Consider the following 16262-nt stretch of genomic DNA (forward strand, 5'->3'; position numbering starts at 1 on the left):
AAAGGATGGGCCCACTCTAATATCAACTGCCCGGTCTCACAGGGCAACAAGCACAAGCAGATCTCAGACCGTCTCCGTGATGCTCAGAGCAAGAGGCGGATTCTGAAAGCAGAGGTGGACCTCGTCAATCAGAAGAGGGACATTCGCATCACGGAGATCAACACGTTGCAGCTTCAGTTTGAGGTGAGAGGAATGCGTTTGCTTTTGCTTCTTCCCCATCAAAAGTTTACTTTTAAATCATTCCCATTAATGTTTTTTTCATCTCCTGTTTGTTTGCGTCATAGGACTGGCAGAGGAAGCTCTCACAGCTGGTCCCAGAACAGCAGAGGCTGACTGAGAAGCTGCGAAACATCAACCTCAACAAGCTCTCCTGTGGGTGACAAACGCCCACCACGGACATAAGATCGGTCACTGAATTCCCTCGCTTGCCTCTGACCTTTGACCTTTCCCTTGTAGCGGTGGCTTTGACCTCTCTAAACGGGAGCGTGACGGAGAAAGGTGTGAATTGCCGGAGGCTGAAGGACCAGCTTGACACCCTGGAGAGGGAGACCACAGACAAACTGGCCCAGATGGAGCAGTACAACAAGGAGCTTAAGGTCAGTGGTCAGATCAGACCAGAGTCAGGATGCGGAAAATGGTGATGACCTTTTTAGCCTGTCTCAGAGGAGGTTAGACCATTTGAATTCAACATGACCCACATCAGTCCAGGACCAGCTAGGTCAGGCCACGACAGAGTAGTTCAGATCACAGATTGTAGCTTTGAAGAAGTTTCAGTTCGCTTTAAAGGAGGGGAGCACAGTAGACAATGCTGCTCTGTTTCAGAACGTATTTTGCATGTCGATCTAGTCAGCCATGGATTTTCATCAATATCCCTATGGTCTGAAAATCAAGAAGCACACTCTCAAATGCCCCTGTCATGTCTGTGTGTTGAGTATGCTATTGAAGCGATTAGCTTAGCTTAATATAAAGACTGGAAGCAAGATGCATGTACACTATATGAGCTAAACTCAGTGGACATCTCACCATCACACCTACTGTATATGAGCTTGTTGGACATCCCACTGTTAACCATGGACACTGAGTTGGACTCCATTCAGTGACCACCACTCTTCTGGGAAGGCTTCCTGCAACGTTATGATTGTGGGAATCTGTGCCCATTCAACCAAAAGAGACTGCTCAGTAGTGTTTCATCACAAAGACCATGCTTCCACTGCTCCAGACTCCAGTTTTGGCGGGCTGTACACCACTCAGATATGAAGATATGACTTGTTCAGTGCACTTTCTCCAGTCTTTCTGCTAACTAAGCTAATCAACTGGCTCATTCTGTATTTCATGCATAAACATAAAAGTGGTTTTTCATCTAACTCTCTACAAGAAACCAGCTAAGTGTATTTCTCCAGATAAAGCAACATCCCTACATGATGGATTACACCAATATTAGTTTTTCTTTTTCTGTCCTTCAGCAATTTTTTTATTGGAATAGAACAAAAACAGGGAGTTTCACACCGAAAGGCTGCCGTGAAATCTTGTTCAGCTGGTCATGGTAACTTTAGAGTCCCCCCCTCAGGCGTAGAAAACCTCATTACCGCACCGTAATTGTACACACGCAGACTCAGATGTACACATTCGCTGGCAGAAAGCCCGATAATTCAATACCTGTGAAAAATGATGTCGTGTCTTCTCACAGCGCATCGTCAGTCTGACACTAAGCATTGCAGCTCTTCTCTGATCTGTTCAAGTGTTTCCTTTTCTTAGCTGATCTTTTAAAGCTTCTAACACCTTTCTTTCTCTCTTCTCTGTCTTTTTCCTCTGCTTCCAACTACCTGGACATCTTTTTTTTTATAATTTACATTGTTCATTGTTACATTTTCCATTTCTTTTGTTTTTTGCTGACGTGTCTTTTCCTTTTACTCACCCATTTCTTCCTTTATCCTTCGTATAACTCACCTCTGTTTTTCTCCTTGGATCTCCATCACACTTGTAATTCACCTTCTGTCCATCCCTCCATCTATCCTCCTCCATCTTGCTGTGTGTTTGCTTCATAGCTTGGGGATATGGATGACTGTGTCCTGCGGGGCCTTCTGTCTCTGCTGGCCTGCCTCAGCCAGCTCTTCCTTCTCATCAAGGTTATTTTTCTTCCTCTCTGTCTCCCTCTCTCCACCTCCCACTGTGTAATCTTTTTCACCACCCCTCATTATTATGTTTTTTTGTCATCTCACCTCTTGTTTTCCCTTAAGCCACAATCTTCTTTTCCTTTTCATCCCGGGATGATTCGATCTCTGCACTAATCCATGCTCTTTTGTCTTTTGGCTCATTATTAAATGGAGCTCTGCTTCTGTACCACGTCTCCCCTTTTTTGTTGTTTCACTCTGTGGGATTTGTTCGAGCCTATGTTGTCTGTGTAAACAGGATGCACCCTGAGGGTAAAACACACACACAGAATGCTTAACCTGCACAAAATGTGTAAAAATGAACTCAGCTTATATATATGTCCACACATTTGCATGACTCTGTCAATGGCTGCCAGTTTGTGGGTTGACTTTTGTTCTTTACATCAGTTTTGCATGTTTAGACTGATTATATTTGTACTATTGCCACAGCATATGTAGAGGTGAGTTTCGAAACACACGTCCTTTCTTTAGATTGAGTACAGATTGAATATACATGACTGTACATCAACTGCCTTGGCAGGATTAAAGCTTGCATGCAGTTGTGTTGTGCTTTGTGGCTGATCATAACACTGTTTCTGTCTTGTTAAACTAGTTGACGCTTGTGTCTTTGAAGTCTTTCTAATGCCTTGCATATCCTGTGGATGCATCAGGAGCTGAGGGAGAAGCAGGTGAGGCAGCAGGCTGTCCTGGACGACCTGTACAGAGTGAAAGAAGAGAAACTGAGGGAGCTGCAGAGACGCAGGGAGGAGGAGATAGAGAGGAGGAAGAGGGAGGAAGAGGAGGCAGCCAGGTGAGTGTGAGGGAACATGTGACTTGCATTTGTCTGTTTGGAGTAAATCATTCATTACACTTACCTCGAATCTGCTTTTGTTTCTCTTCAGTTCCAGTAAAACATGTTTTCTGTGTTGTGTTTTGCATTTACTTCCCACAGGCAGACAAAGCTAGATCAAGAGAGGAGAGAGCAGGAGAGGAGGGAGAAGGAGGAAGAGGAGGCACGTCAAAGGAGGCTCCTAGAGGAGCAGAGGGCCAGGCAGCGGGAGGAGGAGGAGAGGGAGGCACAGGCTCGCCTTCGAGCAGCCCAGGAGAAAGCACAGGAAGAGGAGAGGAGAAGGAGAGAGGAAGAGGAGAAGAGGAAGGAAGAAAGGAAACGGAAAGAGGAGGAAGAGGAGGAGAGGAGGCGGAAAGAAGAGCAGGATAGAGGAGGACAGCGGCTGTCTGTGTCAGTGGCGCAGCGATCCTCCAAGCTGACCACATACAGAGCTCTGTACTCGTTTGTTGCCCGAAACACAGACGAGCTGAGTGTAGATGCAGACTGCCTCATCGAGGTAAGAAATACACACACACTGTAAACACACACTACAGATTTTTGACTCACAAATTCACACATTTACCCTCAGTGTAGATGCAAAGGTGGGCTGTTTTTTGTTTTTTTTTTGCAAAAACTAAATCTTGTTCTCCTGTATGCATTTCCAACTTAATTTATAGGAGCTTAGCTGCTGCTAGCTACTTAGCAGATTCAGACTATTGGTACATAATATACATCAACTAATAAATAAATAATTCATTATTATAGGTTAAACTACCCAGGAGAATATAAAGTAGAGAATAAATGAATGAAGCAAGCAGTTGGTGTGTAATGATCATAATACATGACATGTTTGGGTGTCTAAACATACCAATTGTGCATGACTGCCATGTAATAGTAAGTGTTCCTGATTGGTGCAAATGATGACTGCAGTTGGGAACTGACATGTTTCTCATCGTCGCCGTGTTATATCTGATCGTGGTTGATGAAACTGCTTTGCCTGACTCAGGTGGATGAGCAGACCGTTGGCGAGCCCGGCTGGCTGTGTGGGAATTACCGAGGAAACAGGGGCTGGTTCCCCCAGAGTTATGCAGAGAAATGTGCGACCCCATCTGCTACTAAGACCGTCCCTTCTTCACCTGGAAGAACGTCCTGTCCACCACCACTTAACGCAAGGTAACATACAGGGAGAAACAGGATGGTCAGGACAGTGTCAAAGACAAGTTCTGTGGGATATTTCAGTTCCCCAACACTAAAGATAGAACAGTTTTGTAGTTTTTTTTTTTGCTGTATGCTAGTCTGCAACAGTCACCTTGGACATGCTAATTTATGCCCCAGCACTGTGAGGTTGTTTTTATTCTTGTGTTGGCTCCTTCACCAATGGTTTACCCCTCCTGTTTTACCCAGAGTCCCAGATGGGGTGGGAGTGGGTGGCAGCACTGTTCCTGCCCAAGCGGATGCTTCACAGGTAAGAAGGAAATCTTACCTTATGTTTGCTTTTAACTCCAGACATGCAGTGAATTGGGTCTGACTTAGTTTTCTTTTTTTGAATGGAGTAGCCATGTTTGATCCAGGAGCTAACATGGCACTTATCTGTTTTCATGGTATCAGTGTTTACTCTCTGTTTTCAGCCACCACAAGGACAAAAAGTTCTCATGTCTTTTCCAGAGCGCCTAGTTTCCATACAGCTGTTCTGTCATTTGATATCTACAGTCGAAGAATAAAAATGTCATGAGCTTTTGGATTATTTGGGGCTTCCCTGCCCTGTCAGCTTATTAAGATTAAAGCTGCTGTAATCAGTATTTTAATGTTAACGGTGGACCAAATGACTGTGTGCCAAGTGAAAGGAGTCACTTGTAATGACAAATCCACAGAGAAGTATCATCTGATTCACCAGCTCCCCTCAGCTTCTACTCAGCTTTTCAGCTTCTACCAGCTTACTGATTTGGTTTTCCAGCGCACAACGTTACTGTCGTGGTTCACTCTCACCGCTGTCATCAGCATCATTTCCAGCCGCAGCAAGCAGCTGTTTTCAGCAGACTGGCTGTGACTTATGGACTGTATCCTACCGGCCCAGCACTGAACAAAAGAAGTTAGCTGCTGAATATAGGGGAGCATTTATCAACCAAAGCGCCAGATATGTCCCTCTGGAGTTGGTGGAGACCAAAATAAAGCTAAAATCCAGGTATCCAACAATCATTACATGCAGGTTTAAATATGATTTACTTGTACTAGGTTTTCTATGGGTATAGTGATGTCTGCCTTCATAGTATAGCTGAACTATAAACTGGCTTTGGCGAGCAAGGAACTAGGTCTGGCTGGGGTACACACACTGCTGCTGACACCATCACACACATCCTGAACAGCAGTATGGCTGTGTATTTATAGTTGTTCTCTATTGGGAGCTCTTCTCTCTCTCTCTCTGCCTCTCTGTGGGTCACCCAGACATTTACAGACCTCCATCTCCCAAAAGATAATATCAATGTTAGTAGGTCTGGCATTTGTAGGTTATGTCTCATGCTCAGAGGTAATCAGGTGAACAGTGATAGATAACTGCTTTACATCTAGATGAGAGGCTGATTTTATGGTTTACTTGATTTTATAGATGAATTGCCCCATTTTGAAACCTTGCTTCTCCTCTTATCTCACCCCTCAGTCCTCAGCCCCTCTGCTGGCTCGAGCAGTCTCCTCATGGTCGGCCACTCCCGAAACTCGCCCCAGCCTGTCCCCCGCTGCGGGTGATGTCATCACTGCGCTGCTGAGCATATCACAGGGTGACATCATCAGCGTGCTGCAGCAGAGGGAAGACTGGTGGTTGGGACAGCTCAACGGGACACAGGGATGGTTCCCCAAAGGATGTGTCACTTTGGAGACGGGTGGCAGCACAGAGTATGAAGACAGACACACACACACACACACACACACACACACACACACACACACACACACACAAATGGTTGTAATTTAAATCGATCATAAGACTAAATTGAATAATTGTTCCCTTTATAGTGTGGATGCAGTCGACACAGGTGACTCTGTTCAGCTTGAAGGTAAGTGAAGTGTGTCTGTAGAATAAAAGGTCTCTGCTGTATATTTAAACATGATAAGGCCTGAGCCTTCAATCTTATATTTTATCCCGACCAGAGTACGTGGCCTTGTACACCTATGAGAGCCCAGAGGCGGGGGACCTGACGTTTGTTGAGGGAGATGTTGTCATGGTGACGGAGAGAGAAGGAGAGTGGTGGCGAGGATGCATCGGGGATCAAGCAGGGGTTTTCCCTTCCAACTACGTACGACCTGTTGAACCGGAGGTGAGTCAAGTTCTGTGTGTGAGCACAAGACTTGATTCCAAAAAAAATGGGATTTAATCTGAATTTGATGGCAGCAGCATGTTTCAAACAAGCTGCAACCGGAGCAACAAAAGACTTGGAAGTCCGACAAAATAAGCAATTTTGGAGATCTGTGATGAGCATTGCTATTGTCGACATTGTTGTGCTATAAAATCATAAAGCTATTGTTAAAAACGATCAATAGATCATTAATCTATGTATTGACAATCATCTGTAGTAGCCTAATATTATTTTTTCACTCACTTCTTTAATGTTGTATGTCATTTACTTATTTATTCCATTACTCATTTATTTACTACTGCTTTACTCTCAAGGCAACAAGACCCGGAGCGCCAACCAAAAAGCCTGGTGAGAACGTTCTCAGCACACACACAGAGACTGTCATAGTCTGCTGATTAACTCTATGACGCTCTTGACATTTACCTGATCCAAACTCATCTTCAGCTGTTTCTGTTTGGTCAACAGAGATCGCTCAGGCTGTGACCACCACCGCTGCCCCTACGGCGCATCAGCTTCGTCTGTCTCCAGGGCAACTGATCGTGGTCCTGGCCAAGAACTCCACTGGTTGGTGGCTCGGGGAACTGCAGGTCTGTCACTATGATAATTAAGTAAACTAAAACTGCAGCTCAAAGTAGCTGCAGGGGATCAGTGATTGTAAGAAAATAAAAGTAAAAGAAGAATACTAGCTGTTAAAACCTCAGCGTGTCATTTCATGCTGTTCGAAATGTAGTTCAAGGTCAACCGCACCTTGGTGCATTGTAAAAGCGTGATTAATCCATCGTTCACTTTCATCCAATGTCCATATTTGAACTTCCACATTGGCAGAGAGTTGAAGGTAAATGAGAAAAAGTAAATATTAAATCGTATGAAAAATACAAACAGAATGTGAAGAAATATGTGTCACAACACAAGACACTTCATTAGGTTTAATGTGTCGTGTACGTCATATCTCAAAGAGGGTGCAGTGTAAGTAAATAAGTCTCTTCTACCACACAAACACAGCTCGCACTGTGGATGTTTTTGTATCTGCTGACTTGTCAGATCAATGAAGAGCTGCTGAGAAGCGGACAGGAGGTTACGTGAGTAATAACAAGGCTGTCTATAGGTCATACGTCTTCAGCAGTGAGATTGTTCCTGCCCATTTTGTGCTGAGGCTGCTGCTGTAAGCTGTCAGTGAACAGTTTGACATCGTAATGAGACCGCTGAGTAGAGGTGGCAGCGAGGGCCGGACAGTTCAAACAGGACGGTCGAAATTTAAATCAGCATTGTTTGAGAAAATTCTACAATGCTCACAATATGCTCATTTTAATTTGCCTTAAACTCGTTGAACAGCAATTTTTTTAATCCTTCTGCAGACTTTAGGCTGAGCTTTGGCTTGATTTATGAAGGCAGTGAATATAAATTCCCAGTAAAGACCCGCTGGGATTCGATATGGATTGTTGTTTATGCGAGAGAGATTCTGGAGCTTCAGCTCTCTGCCTGACAAAATCGATTCATCAATTCAGCTCTCACTTTAGAATTCAGAACCGAACCAGCAGGAGACTGATTTAGTCTCACTGGCTCTTTTCCCTCCAGGCTCGAGGCAAGAAGCGGCAGAGAGGCTGGTTTCATTCCTCTCACGTCAAGCTCCTTGGTCCCTCCAGCAGCAAGTCCTCCCCCTCCCCTCTGCCAGGTGATGGCTGACACACTTTGAACATGACTTCCTACTCGCGATACATGAGCTGTTATCTTTGTACATAGTCTTAGTTGGGGGTGTTTCCACATTTCCTTTCCTGAAACCACTCCACTAACTGAAACATCAAACTTGCATCAAGGTGCTTTAAACTCATCCCTGTGTGTGCCTCTGATCTCTCAGTGTGCCAAGTTATCGCCATGTACGACTACACCGCCGCCAATCAGGATGAGCTGAGCTTCTCTAAGGGTCAGCTGATCAACATCCTGGACAAGACCAACCCTGACTGGTGGAAAGGAGATGCCAATGGGGTCACGGGCCTGCTGCCCACCAATTATGTCAAGATGACAACAGAATCAGACCCCAGTCAGCAATGTGAGTCACCCTTAAGCTTTTTCTTTTTCTTTTCTGTCTGCCTTAACAGTTTCTCTGAGAGGGAGGATATTTTTCTGTCGTAGCATCTGAGAGCAAATCAATAACTCACACATTTAATTGGAATTATTGTGGGGGGGGGAGATAAGACTGTAAGCACACATATAAACTGCTGTAGAAACAAACTTGTCTCTTGTTGCTAAAGGATCTGATCACTTGACTTGGCTCACTCTAGGTACAGTAGATTCCTTATCCATGTCAGAGCATGGAGAGACTGACGGTAAGCTTAAGCGTTGGTTTCTGTCAATCACTGAGGGATCATTGGTGAACATTAACCCATTGCACTTAAAAGGCTCAATCCCCTGCATATTGTGGGTAATGGTTAATGGTGTGTCACACCCTCTTAAAAGAGCATGACAAAAAAGTGAAATCGTTGCTTGTCTCTGCCCAAGTAAACATGAAAGATTGGGCCTTTTAAGTATCCCCTGAACTAGCTGCACCAAAAATTTACAATCATTCAAAGTCATTGTATTGGGAATTATGCTTATATGCATTCTTGCTGAGAATTAAATGAGCAGGTTGTTAACCACACTCATATCTGTCTGTTAGCATAAAGGCTAGAAGCAAGGGGAAAAGTAGCCTGGCAAACTCAAAAGCTAACTAATATGAAAATCAGCCCTCCAGGACTCAGCTCACTCAAAAACATGTTTTATCTCATTAGCTTTAACCTTACAACTGAAAGTGAAACAGCTAGCTAGATGATTTCCCTTGTTTTCAGTCTTTATGTTGAGCTAAGCTACCGTCTCCTGGCTGTAGCTTCATATTTAGCATTCAGACATGAGCGTGGTATCGATCTTGGCAAGAAAGTGAAGAAGCATATTTCCCAAACACGTCGAAATATACTTTAAGCAAGTCTTGCCTACAAATCACTGGGTCACAGAAGAAAATGGAACGATCATTGATTAACTTCAGCATAAACCGGCTCATTTGTTTTCATCCTAATCAGTCACATTTGTTTTAAATTTCAGCTTCATTTTCACTGAGAGGTTGATAAGTAGAAATGATGGACAATGCAAGTCCTATATGACTGCACAGTACCCTGATCATTGGTCTGTTGGTAAGGGGGTGATTCGTCTCATATGTATTCACTGTTTATTCGCGCATAGCTGGGCCCATTTTTAAGCAGGAGGTGTGTGTTTTGAATTAGTATTCATAGCTTGCATGTTCTCCTCACAGCAGTGGATCTGTGTTAACAAGAGTGAACGCGCTGGACGTTTAATTAGGATGAACTCGTTAATGCTGCAGACACAGAAACGCAGTGAAATTGGAACTCTAATGAACATGCCCTGACTCATGCACAGCCCCGGTTCACGCGAGGTCTGCACTTCATCAGTTCAATTAGATGAAAGAAATTACCGTCATGCTCCGGCTGATATGATTACCAACAACATTTACATTCCCAGAAATACATTATTAATGCACCTGCATGTATGAGTCTAGCATTAATATTAAAGCTATATTAATGTCTGCTGTCTCTTTATCTCTCCTTCATCTCACTCACCTCCCCCTTCCCGCTTCTCCACTTCATCTCTTTTTTCTGTTTCCTCTATAGGACAATAATGCTGGCTTTTCCTCTCTCTTCCTCTATTTCCTCCTCCTCCTCCTCCTCCTCCTCACCCCTTCTGTCTGAGCCAATCCGAATTGCCCTGTCACAACAGGAAGCCCAGCCGCCAGCAAGAACAGCCCGGCTCTGCGCTTTCCACCTCACTCGTTTAGGACTCTGGTGTTCTGTGCTCCTCTTGTTTTTGATCCCTTTTTTAATTTATTTAGCTTCTTTAATTTTTTTTTTCTCCTCTGTCTTTTTCTATAAGGCATTTATTTCTCATCCTTATCCCCCTCGCTCTCTCTCTCTCTCTCTCTCTCCTCTCTCCTTGATGTTTCTTTAACTAACTAATCAACCAAGGGAGCGAGGCAGAGGCAGCTAGACATGTTTTACAGACTTTTGTTCCTCCGATACAAAGGCGTGAAATGTGTAGTTTTGCTAAAGATTAAAGGAAATATGGATCACAACAGATTGGTTACACAGTGTAATGAAAATGATATGTAAATGAGATCAATCTGAAGTCATTTAGTTTTCTAAATTAAGGCTATGATTTAAAAAAAGAAAAATCTTAACAGGGTCACTCATTCTTGCACTAACAACATTAAACCTTGCTAAAATGGACCAATGTGAACACTCACTGTTGCTTAAATCACCAGTAACCTTGATTGCTACCTGCTAGCCCATTGCTTGTACTAAAACTAATTTATCGTGGTTTTATTATGAACTTCTTATGCACTCTTCCGCGTATTAATGCTTCCAAGTGATTAAAGGTTGAGACTCATCCTGTACTGAACTGTGATATCACCAGCAAAATAAACATGCAGATATTAGCATACCGACTGGTTAGAGTAGATTCAGAGATAACGACATCACACTGCTGACGTTTATGTCCAACTTTTGCCAAGTTTGTACCTCAAAAACTTGAACTACTAACTGATTCTTCCACTCCTCCTTCACACAAGCATTAGCTACTACACTCATTCACACCTATGCAATCATTTGGCGTGAGCGCTCCGCCGTGAAAGGTGCTTTGTTTTTCTTTAATCCAGTGTCCTTGGTAGCGGTGTTCTTAGCATTAGCATTGCCTGGTATGTTCATGTACTGCAACTACAATGTGCCTCACTCTTGTCTGTGCATTAAATGTAAATACAATATCACAGAAGTTATAATAAAGGGAGATTTTAACATGCTGATGTGTGTAGTGTTTTCTCGGACACCGTGCTGTACTCGCGATTGACAGCAAAGTGTTTGTGCGTGTTGCACATGCATGTGTTGTTGGTGTGTTTGTGCATGTATACATGCATGCCCGCATGTTGGCTTGTCCGCATGTGCGTGCGCTGTAGGGTGTGCTGACCTGATGACGCTGGACACCATGACCCCTCAGGAGAGGAAGAGACAGGGTTACATCCATGAGCTCATCAGGACCGAGGAGACCTACGTGGATGACTTGGAGCTGGTTCTGGAGGTGCAGACAAACACACAAACACACAGCCATATTCAGAAATCACTCCTCCACAATCTGAACCACTGCTATGGCTTTCATTGTTTCATTTGTCTATCCATTTGTTGCTCAGGTCTTCCACAAGCCCATGTCTGAGTCAGGCCGTCTGACAGAAGCTGAGATGGGAGTGATCTTTGTAAACTGGAGGGAATTGATTATGTGTAACACCAAATTACTCAAGTAAGTACCACACACTGCCTTTATGAGCCGTTCTGGTAAATATGAATCTACAATGTGCTAAAGGGAGGAACTGCATGCCAAAAAGTTATTTAAGAGAAAATCCACTGCAAAACATCCAAATCTGACACTTCAGATTCAAATTTTACATCATCATCATCATCATCATCTCAGGGCGCTACGTGTGCGTAAAAAGACGGGAGGGGAGAACATGCCGGTTCAGCTGATAGGAGACCTGCTGGCTTCAGAGCTCTCTCACATGCAGCCCTACATCCGCTTCTGCTCCTGCCAGCTCAACGCCGCCGCCCTGCTGCAGAGCAAAACCCACAACCAACCTGACTTTAAAGACTTCCTCAAGGTATGAGGATGAAGACAGAAAGAAAGGGACAGAAAGGACATGGTTTTGTGAAATGCAATAGAATATAAATGCTCGTCTCTCCCACTGTCTGCCTCCTCTCGAGCAGAAGATAGCCACTAACTACCGCTGTAAAGGAATGCCGCTGTCCAGCTTCCTCCTCAAACCCATGCAGAGGATCACACGATACCCCCTGCTCATAAAGAATGTATGTAGAAAATGCTCTTTACATGTCTAATTACAGCATTTTGTCTGAGAGAGACATTGAATCACACATTCTCTCTCTCCAATCTGTCTAATTCCTCCTTCTGTCGGTCAGATCCTGGAGCACACCCCGGACGGCCACGCGGACCGCAGCCCATTGAGGGAAGCTCTGGAGCGAGCCGAGGAGCTGTGCTCTCAGGTCAATGAGGGAGTCCGGGAGAAGGAGAACTCAGACAGGCTGGAGTGGATACAGAGCCACGTCCAGTGTGAGGGACCAATTGAGGTAAATACAGTCAGTTCATTTAATTGTACAGTATATTTGTATTCATGGTCAAAATCCAACTTTTAATTGTGCATTATGCAGTGATGGATATTGATATCTATGATCATGCTTATATGAAGAATAAAGCAGCACTTTTTTGCAGTTTCACTCAGCAAAGCCAGGCAGCATTTTTTCACTAAAGCACTAACTTGACAGTTTCCTTCCTTTCCTGCATCTCTCTCCTCAGACACGCCTTACTTTCTACCCGTCTCTCTTTCAGCACTTGGTCTTCAACTCGCTGACTAATTGCCTCGGGCCTCGCAAGCTGCTCCACAGCGGTCGGCTTTACAAAACCAAAAGCAGCAGAGAGCTGTGGGCCTTCCTCTTCAATGATTTCCTCCTCCTCACACACAGCGCCAAACCCTTCTCCTCCTCTGGAGCAGACAAGCTATTCAGCCTCAAGACCAACATACAGCTGAAGATGTACAAAACTGTAAGCAATCGGCACTTTTCTTAGATAGGAATGTACAGAAATACCTTTGTGGTGTTCAAATACCAGGTGCATTGCTTTGAGTATTTATGGAGCAGTGTGTAGGTGCAGTCTATAAACAGTATTTCTTACCCATATGTCATTCATCATTTTCTTCTCCAGCCGCTGTTTCTAAACGAGGTTTTGGTGAAAATGCCCCCCGACCCTTCGAGTGACGAGCCGCTCTTCCACGTTTCACACATCGATCGTGTCTACACACTGAAAACCGAAACCTTGAATGAGAGGTAAGCCGTGCGCACGTACATCTTCACACACTTCACCGGTGACCTAAACATGCTGAATGAAAGGATTTCTGCATTTATTGTGTCGGTAGGACAACGTGGGTCCAGAAAATCAAAGCAGCATCTGAACATTTCATAGAGACAGAGAAGAAAAAGAGAGAGAAAGCTTACCAAGGTAAACAGAGTGTGTGTGTGTGTGTGTGTGTGTGTGTGTGTGTGTGTGTGTGTGTGTGTGTGTGTGTGTCTGTGTCTGTGTCTGTGGATGGTTTACAGTGTCTTTACGTAGCAATGGATATTTTAGCCACTCTAGTTAGCAGGTTGGCTATGAGGATGGGAAAGCGAGCCCTGAAGCCATCATTTGTAATTATTTTACTTTTTAATTAACCTAGCAAGCAAACACTGAAATCTAAATTTCCCCTGCTCTCCCTACCCTCCCTGCAGCAAAAAGAAAAATCCATAATTCTGCTCCCCTCATAATTTTCATTCAGCCCCTTACTCGTAATAAATTCTATTTTTCACCAGCCAAATTTGGATGGATGTGTATGCACACCAAAGATGATTACACACCAAAAAGCATTAACCAAATATGGTCTGAATCGTGTGAGGACCTGTTTGTGTATATTGTCACACACATTCACAACATCAGGTGTTTAAAGGCTGTGCGTTTGTTCCAGCTCGGTCCCTAAAGAGCAGCGGTATCGGCCGGCTGCTGGTAACGGTCACTGAAGCCCAGGAGCTCAAAGCCTGTAAACCCAACGGTAAGACCTCATGAAGAACCGATCCTGTCACCCCGTGTCTATCCAGTTCAGTTCAGCTTTTACTGTTACAGCTCTTTAAAAAATACAAATATATGACACATCATTTACCTCCAGGGAAGAGTAATCCGTACTGTGAGCTGACGATGGGCGCTCAGTGCTACACCTCCCGACCAATCAGCGACACCCTGAACCCAAAGTGGAACTTCAACTGCCAGTTCTTCATCAAAGACCTCTACCAGGACGTCCTGTGTATCACTGTGTTTGAGAAAGACCAGTTCTCACCAGACGGTCAGTGGATGGGAGAGAGACACACACTAATGTTTTGTGTATGCTGCTGTCTCTTTCCCCTGAGTTCAGTCTTTCTTCCAAGTGCTGCTTGTCAAACGAGGGGACGTGGTGCAGAAGACAAAGACGTTTTGTTAGCGTGTTAGCGTTTATTGAGAAACAATGTTAACATTAGATATTGGTGTTTCTTTATTACTCGTTTTATCAGTTTTATTAAATGACTGTTTTCTGTCACTTTAGATTTCCTGGGTCGCACTGAGGTTCCCGTGGCAACTATAAAGAAAGAGATGGAGAGCAAAGGTGCTGCAAACCGTCGCCTATTACTGCATGAGGTCCCCACTGGAGAAGTTTGGGTCAAACTAGACCTACAGCTTTATGAGTCAACCAAATGACAGAGCCAAACACAGCCGCGGGCACACACCACTCAAGTTTATAGGAACGAAGAGAAGACATTTTGATAAACACACATGCCTAAAGTGCCTAGTTGTAGTGTTGAAATGAAAAGCTGAAAAATGAAAGGGAAGGAGATCCTGCCAAATATGTAGTACGGCAAACTGATCGAATGTCCTCAGAAGCCGTGAATAGTGGAAAAAGGGTGTTCTTGTTACCAGCAAACCAGCTAAAATGTGAGTTTAATTGCCAATATTTTCATGCCACCGTCACCACTTGAAAATGCAATGACACAAACATGCCTTAAAATGTAACCAGTCAGATTTGCTAAATGACTGAGTTTTGCAATATTCATATTTACAAATTTGTACCCAATACTGTTTTACTCTTAATGAAGGAACACAGCCTGTCCGACATGTCTTTGTTTATATGAAGGGTTAGGGTTAAGGTTCATTCACATACCCTGTTCTACATTCACATGGACAGCTGCACACTGCCACACATCCTGTATCCTTCGCTGTTCAAATGTTGCACACTACTGCACAATGTCATGTTAACCTGATGGTGTAACTATGCTTTTTCATGTTCAGTATGCTATTAAATCCTGAAAATGGTATGAATAAAATGTATATGGGTGAATGTGTCACTACTTTTTTCCCCCATTTTCTCGGTTTCCACGATAACCCTTTCAACTGTAGCGCCTGGGAAAACTGTGAGGTAGTTTAAGGGAAGGGAATAGAGGTGATTTGTAGTAAATGTGGATTTTATTTGGATTTAGGCAAGGACTGATGTAAACATGCTGGTTGCTGCCATCCTCCGTATCTGGAGACCCAGCAGCCAACCTGATGGCACCTTCCATCTGGTGTGGCAGTTGCCCAGATGTGGTGCGGTATGGTGTGGAGCCTGGAAGAGACACGTGTGCATGACATTACTTCTCACATTTTATTTAACCCTGCTGTGATCCTTAAGTGATGCTGTTGCAGCTGTATCACAAAGTCACTGTGGATCCTGCAGCATTATAGAAAATATAGTTGAATTCTCATAATGTTCATATTTATACCTTCCGGACTTCCTTCTTTCAGTCTGCAGTACGTCTGCCTGAGATGCCACAGACTCACTAAGAGGACGATTACTCTGAGGTAGCTTATATTTACATCCTAGGACAAAAGGGAAATTGGTTTAGAATTTGAGATTTTTCTAATTTAGGTTTGCAATGGTTTGGGTAGACTGAAGCAGAAGTTACAAGTGACAGTAATGGGATAATTAAGCATGCAAAACAGTTTGCGTTTTCTAAAATGCTAAACTTGGGTAACAATAGCACAAGTGGAGAAGAGTCATGACGTCAGTAAAATAACCCAGTAATGTGCATAACACAGCAATACTTTAGATTGCAAACATTAGCCACCATAAGCTAGGCTGTAGCAGCAAAACAGCAGAGTACACTGAATTGAGCAAAGGTTAAGAGAAAATGTCAAACTCAAAGAAAAGCATTCATATAGGGCTTATATTTCCTTTAGCCAAAAAAAGAAATACCCCCATACCTGCTTCACAAGAATGATCTGTTCTCTTTTCCTTCAGTCTTTCAT

The 16262-nt window shown here is 43.7% G+C and overlaps 1 protein-coding gene across 6 annotated transcripts in view; it reads left to right on the top strand.

The window, feature by feature from the left end:
- itsn2a (intersectin 2a) overlaps window positions 1-15324 on the top strand; it is a 33608-nt gene extending 18284 nt beyond the window's left edge. For 2 of the 6 annotated variants that reach the window (XM_070987068.1, XM_070987072.1), the window contains 27 exons: window positions 43-183; window positions 285-372; window positions 457-596; window positions 2046-2126; window positions 2822-2961; window positions 3103-3496; window positions 3986-4152; window positions 4384-4444; window positions 5633-5865; window positions 5986-6026; window positions 6121-6287; window positions 6641-6674; window positions 6792-6913; window positions 7902-7998; window positions 8182-8373; window positions 8606-8650; window positions 11317-11438; window positions 11548-11654; window positions 11826-12009; window positions 12116-12214; window positions 12326-12493; window positions 12753-12965; window positions 13125-13246; window positions 13336-13418; window positions 13918-14001; window positions 14116-14289; window positions 14527-15324. In XM_070987068.1, the coding sequence (XP_070843169.1) occupies window positions 43-183; window positions 285-372; window positions 457-596; window positions 2046-2126; window positions 2822-2961; window positions 3103-3496; window positions 3986-4152; window positions 4384-4444; window positions 5633-5865; window positions 5986-6026; window positions 6121-6287; window positions 6641-6674; window positions 6792-6913; window positions 7902-7998; window positions 8182-8373; window positions 8606-8650; window positions 11317-11438; window positions 11548-11654; window positions 11826-12009; window positions 12116-12214; window positions 12326-12493; window positions 12753-12965; window positions 13125-13246; window positions 13336-13418; window positions 13918-14001; window positions 14116-14289; window positions 14527-14678 (3651 nt within the window). In that variant the 3' untranslated portion in view covers window positions 14679-15324. The remainder of the gene's footprint in view (window positions 1-42; window positions 184-284; window positions 373-456; window positions 597-2045; window positions 2127-2821; window positions 2962-3102; window positions 3497-3985; window positions 4153-4383; window positions 4445-5632; window positions 5866-5985; window positions 6027-6120; window positions 6288-6640; window positions 6675-6791; window positions 6914-7901; window positions 7999-8181; window positions 8374-8605; window positions 8651-11316; window positions 11439-11547; window positions 11655-11825; window positions 12010-12115; window positions 12215-12325; window positions 12494-12752; window positions 12966-13124; window positions 13247-13335; window positions 13419-13917; window positions 14002-14115; window positions 14290-14526) is intronic. The other 4 variants (XM_070987071.1, XM_070987073.1, XM_070987070.1 and 1 more) reach the window with 3 other exon arrangements.
- Window positions 15325-16262: the final 938 nt, after the last annotated feature.

Source organism: Chaetodon trifascialis, chromosome 19 (genome assembly GCF_039877785.1).
Source record: "Chaetodon trifascialis isolate fChaTrf1 chromosome 19, fChaTrf1.hap1, whole genome shotgun sequence".
Taxonomy (NCBI): Eukaryota; Metazoa; Chordata; class Actinopteri; order Chaetodontiformes; family Chaetodontidae; genus Chaetodon; species Chaetodon trifascialis.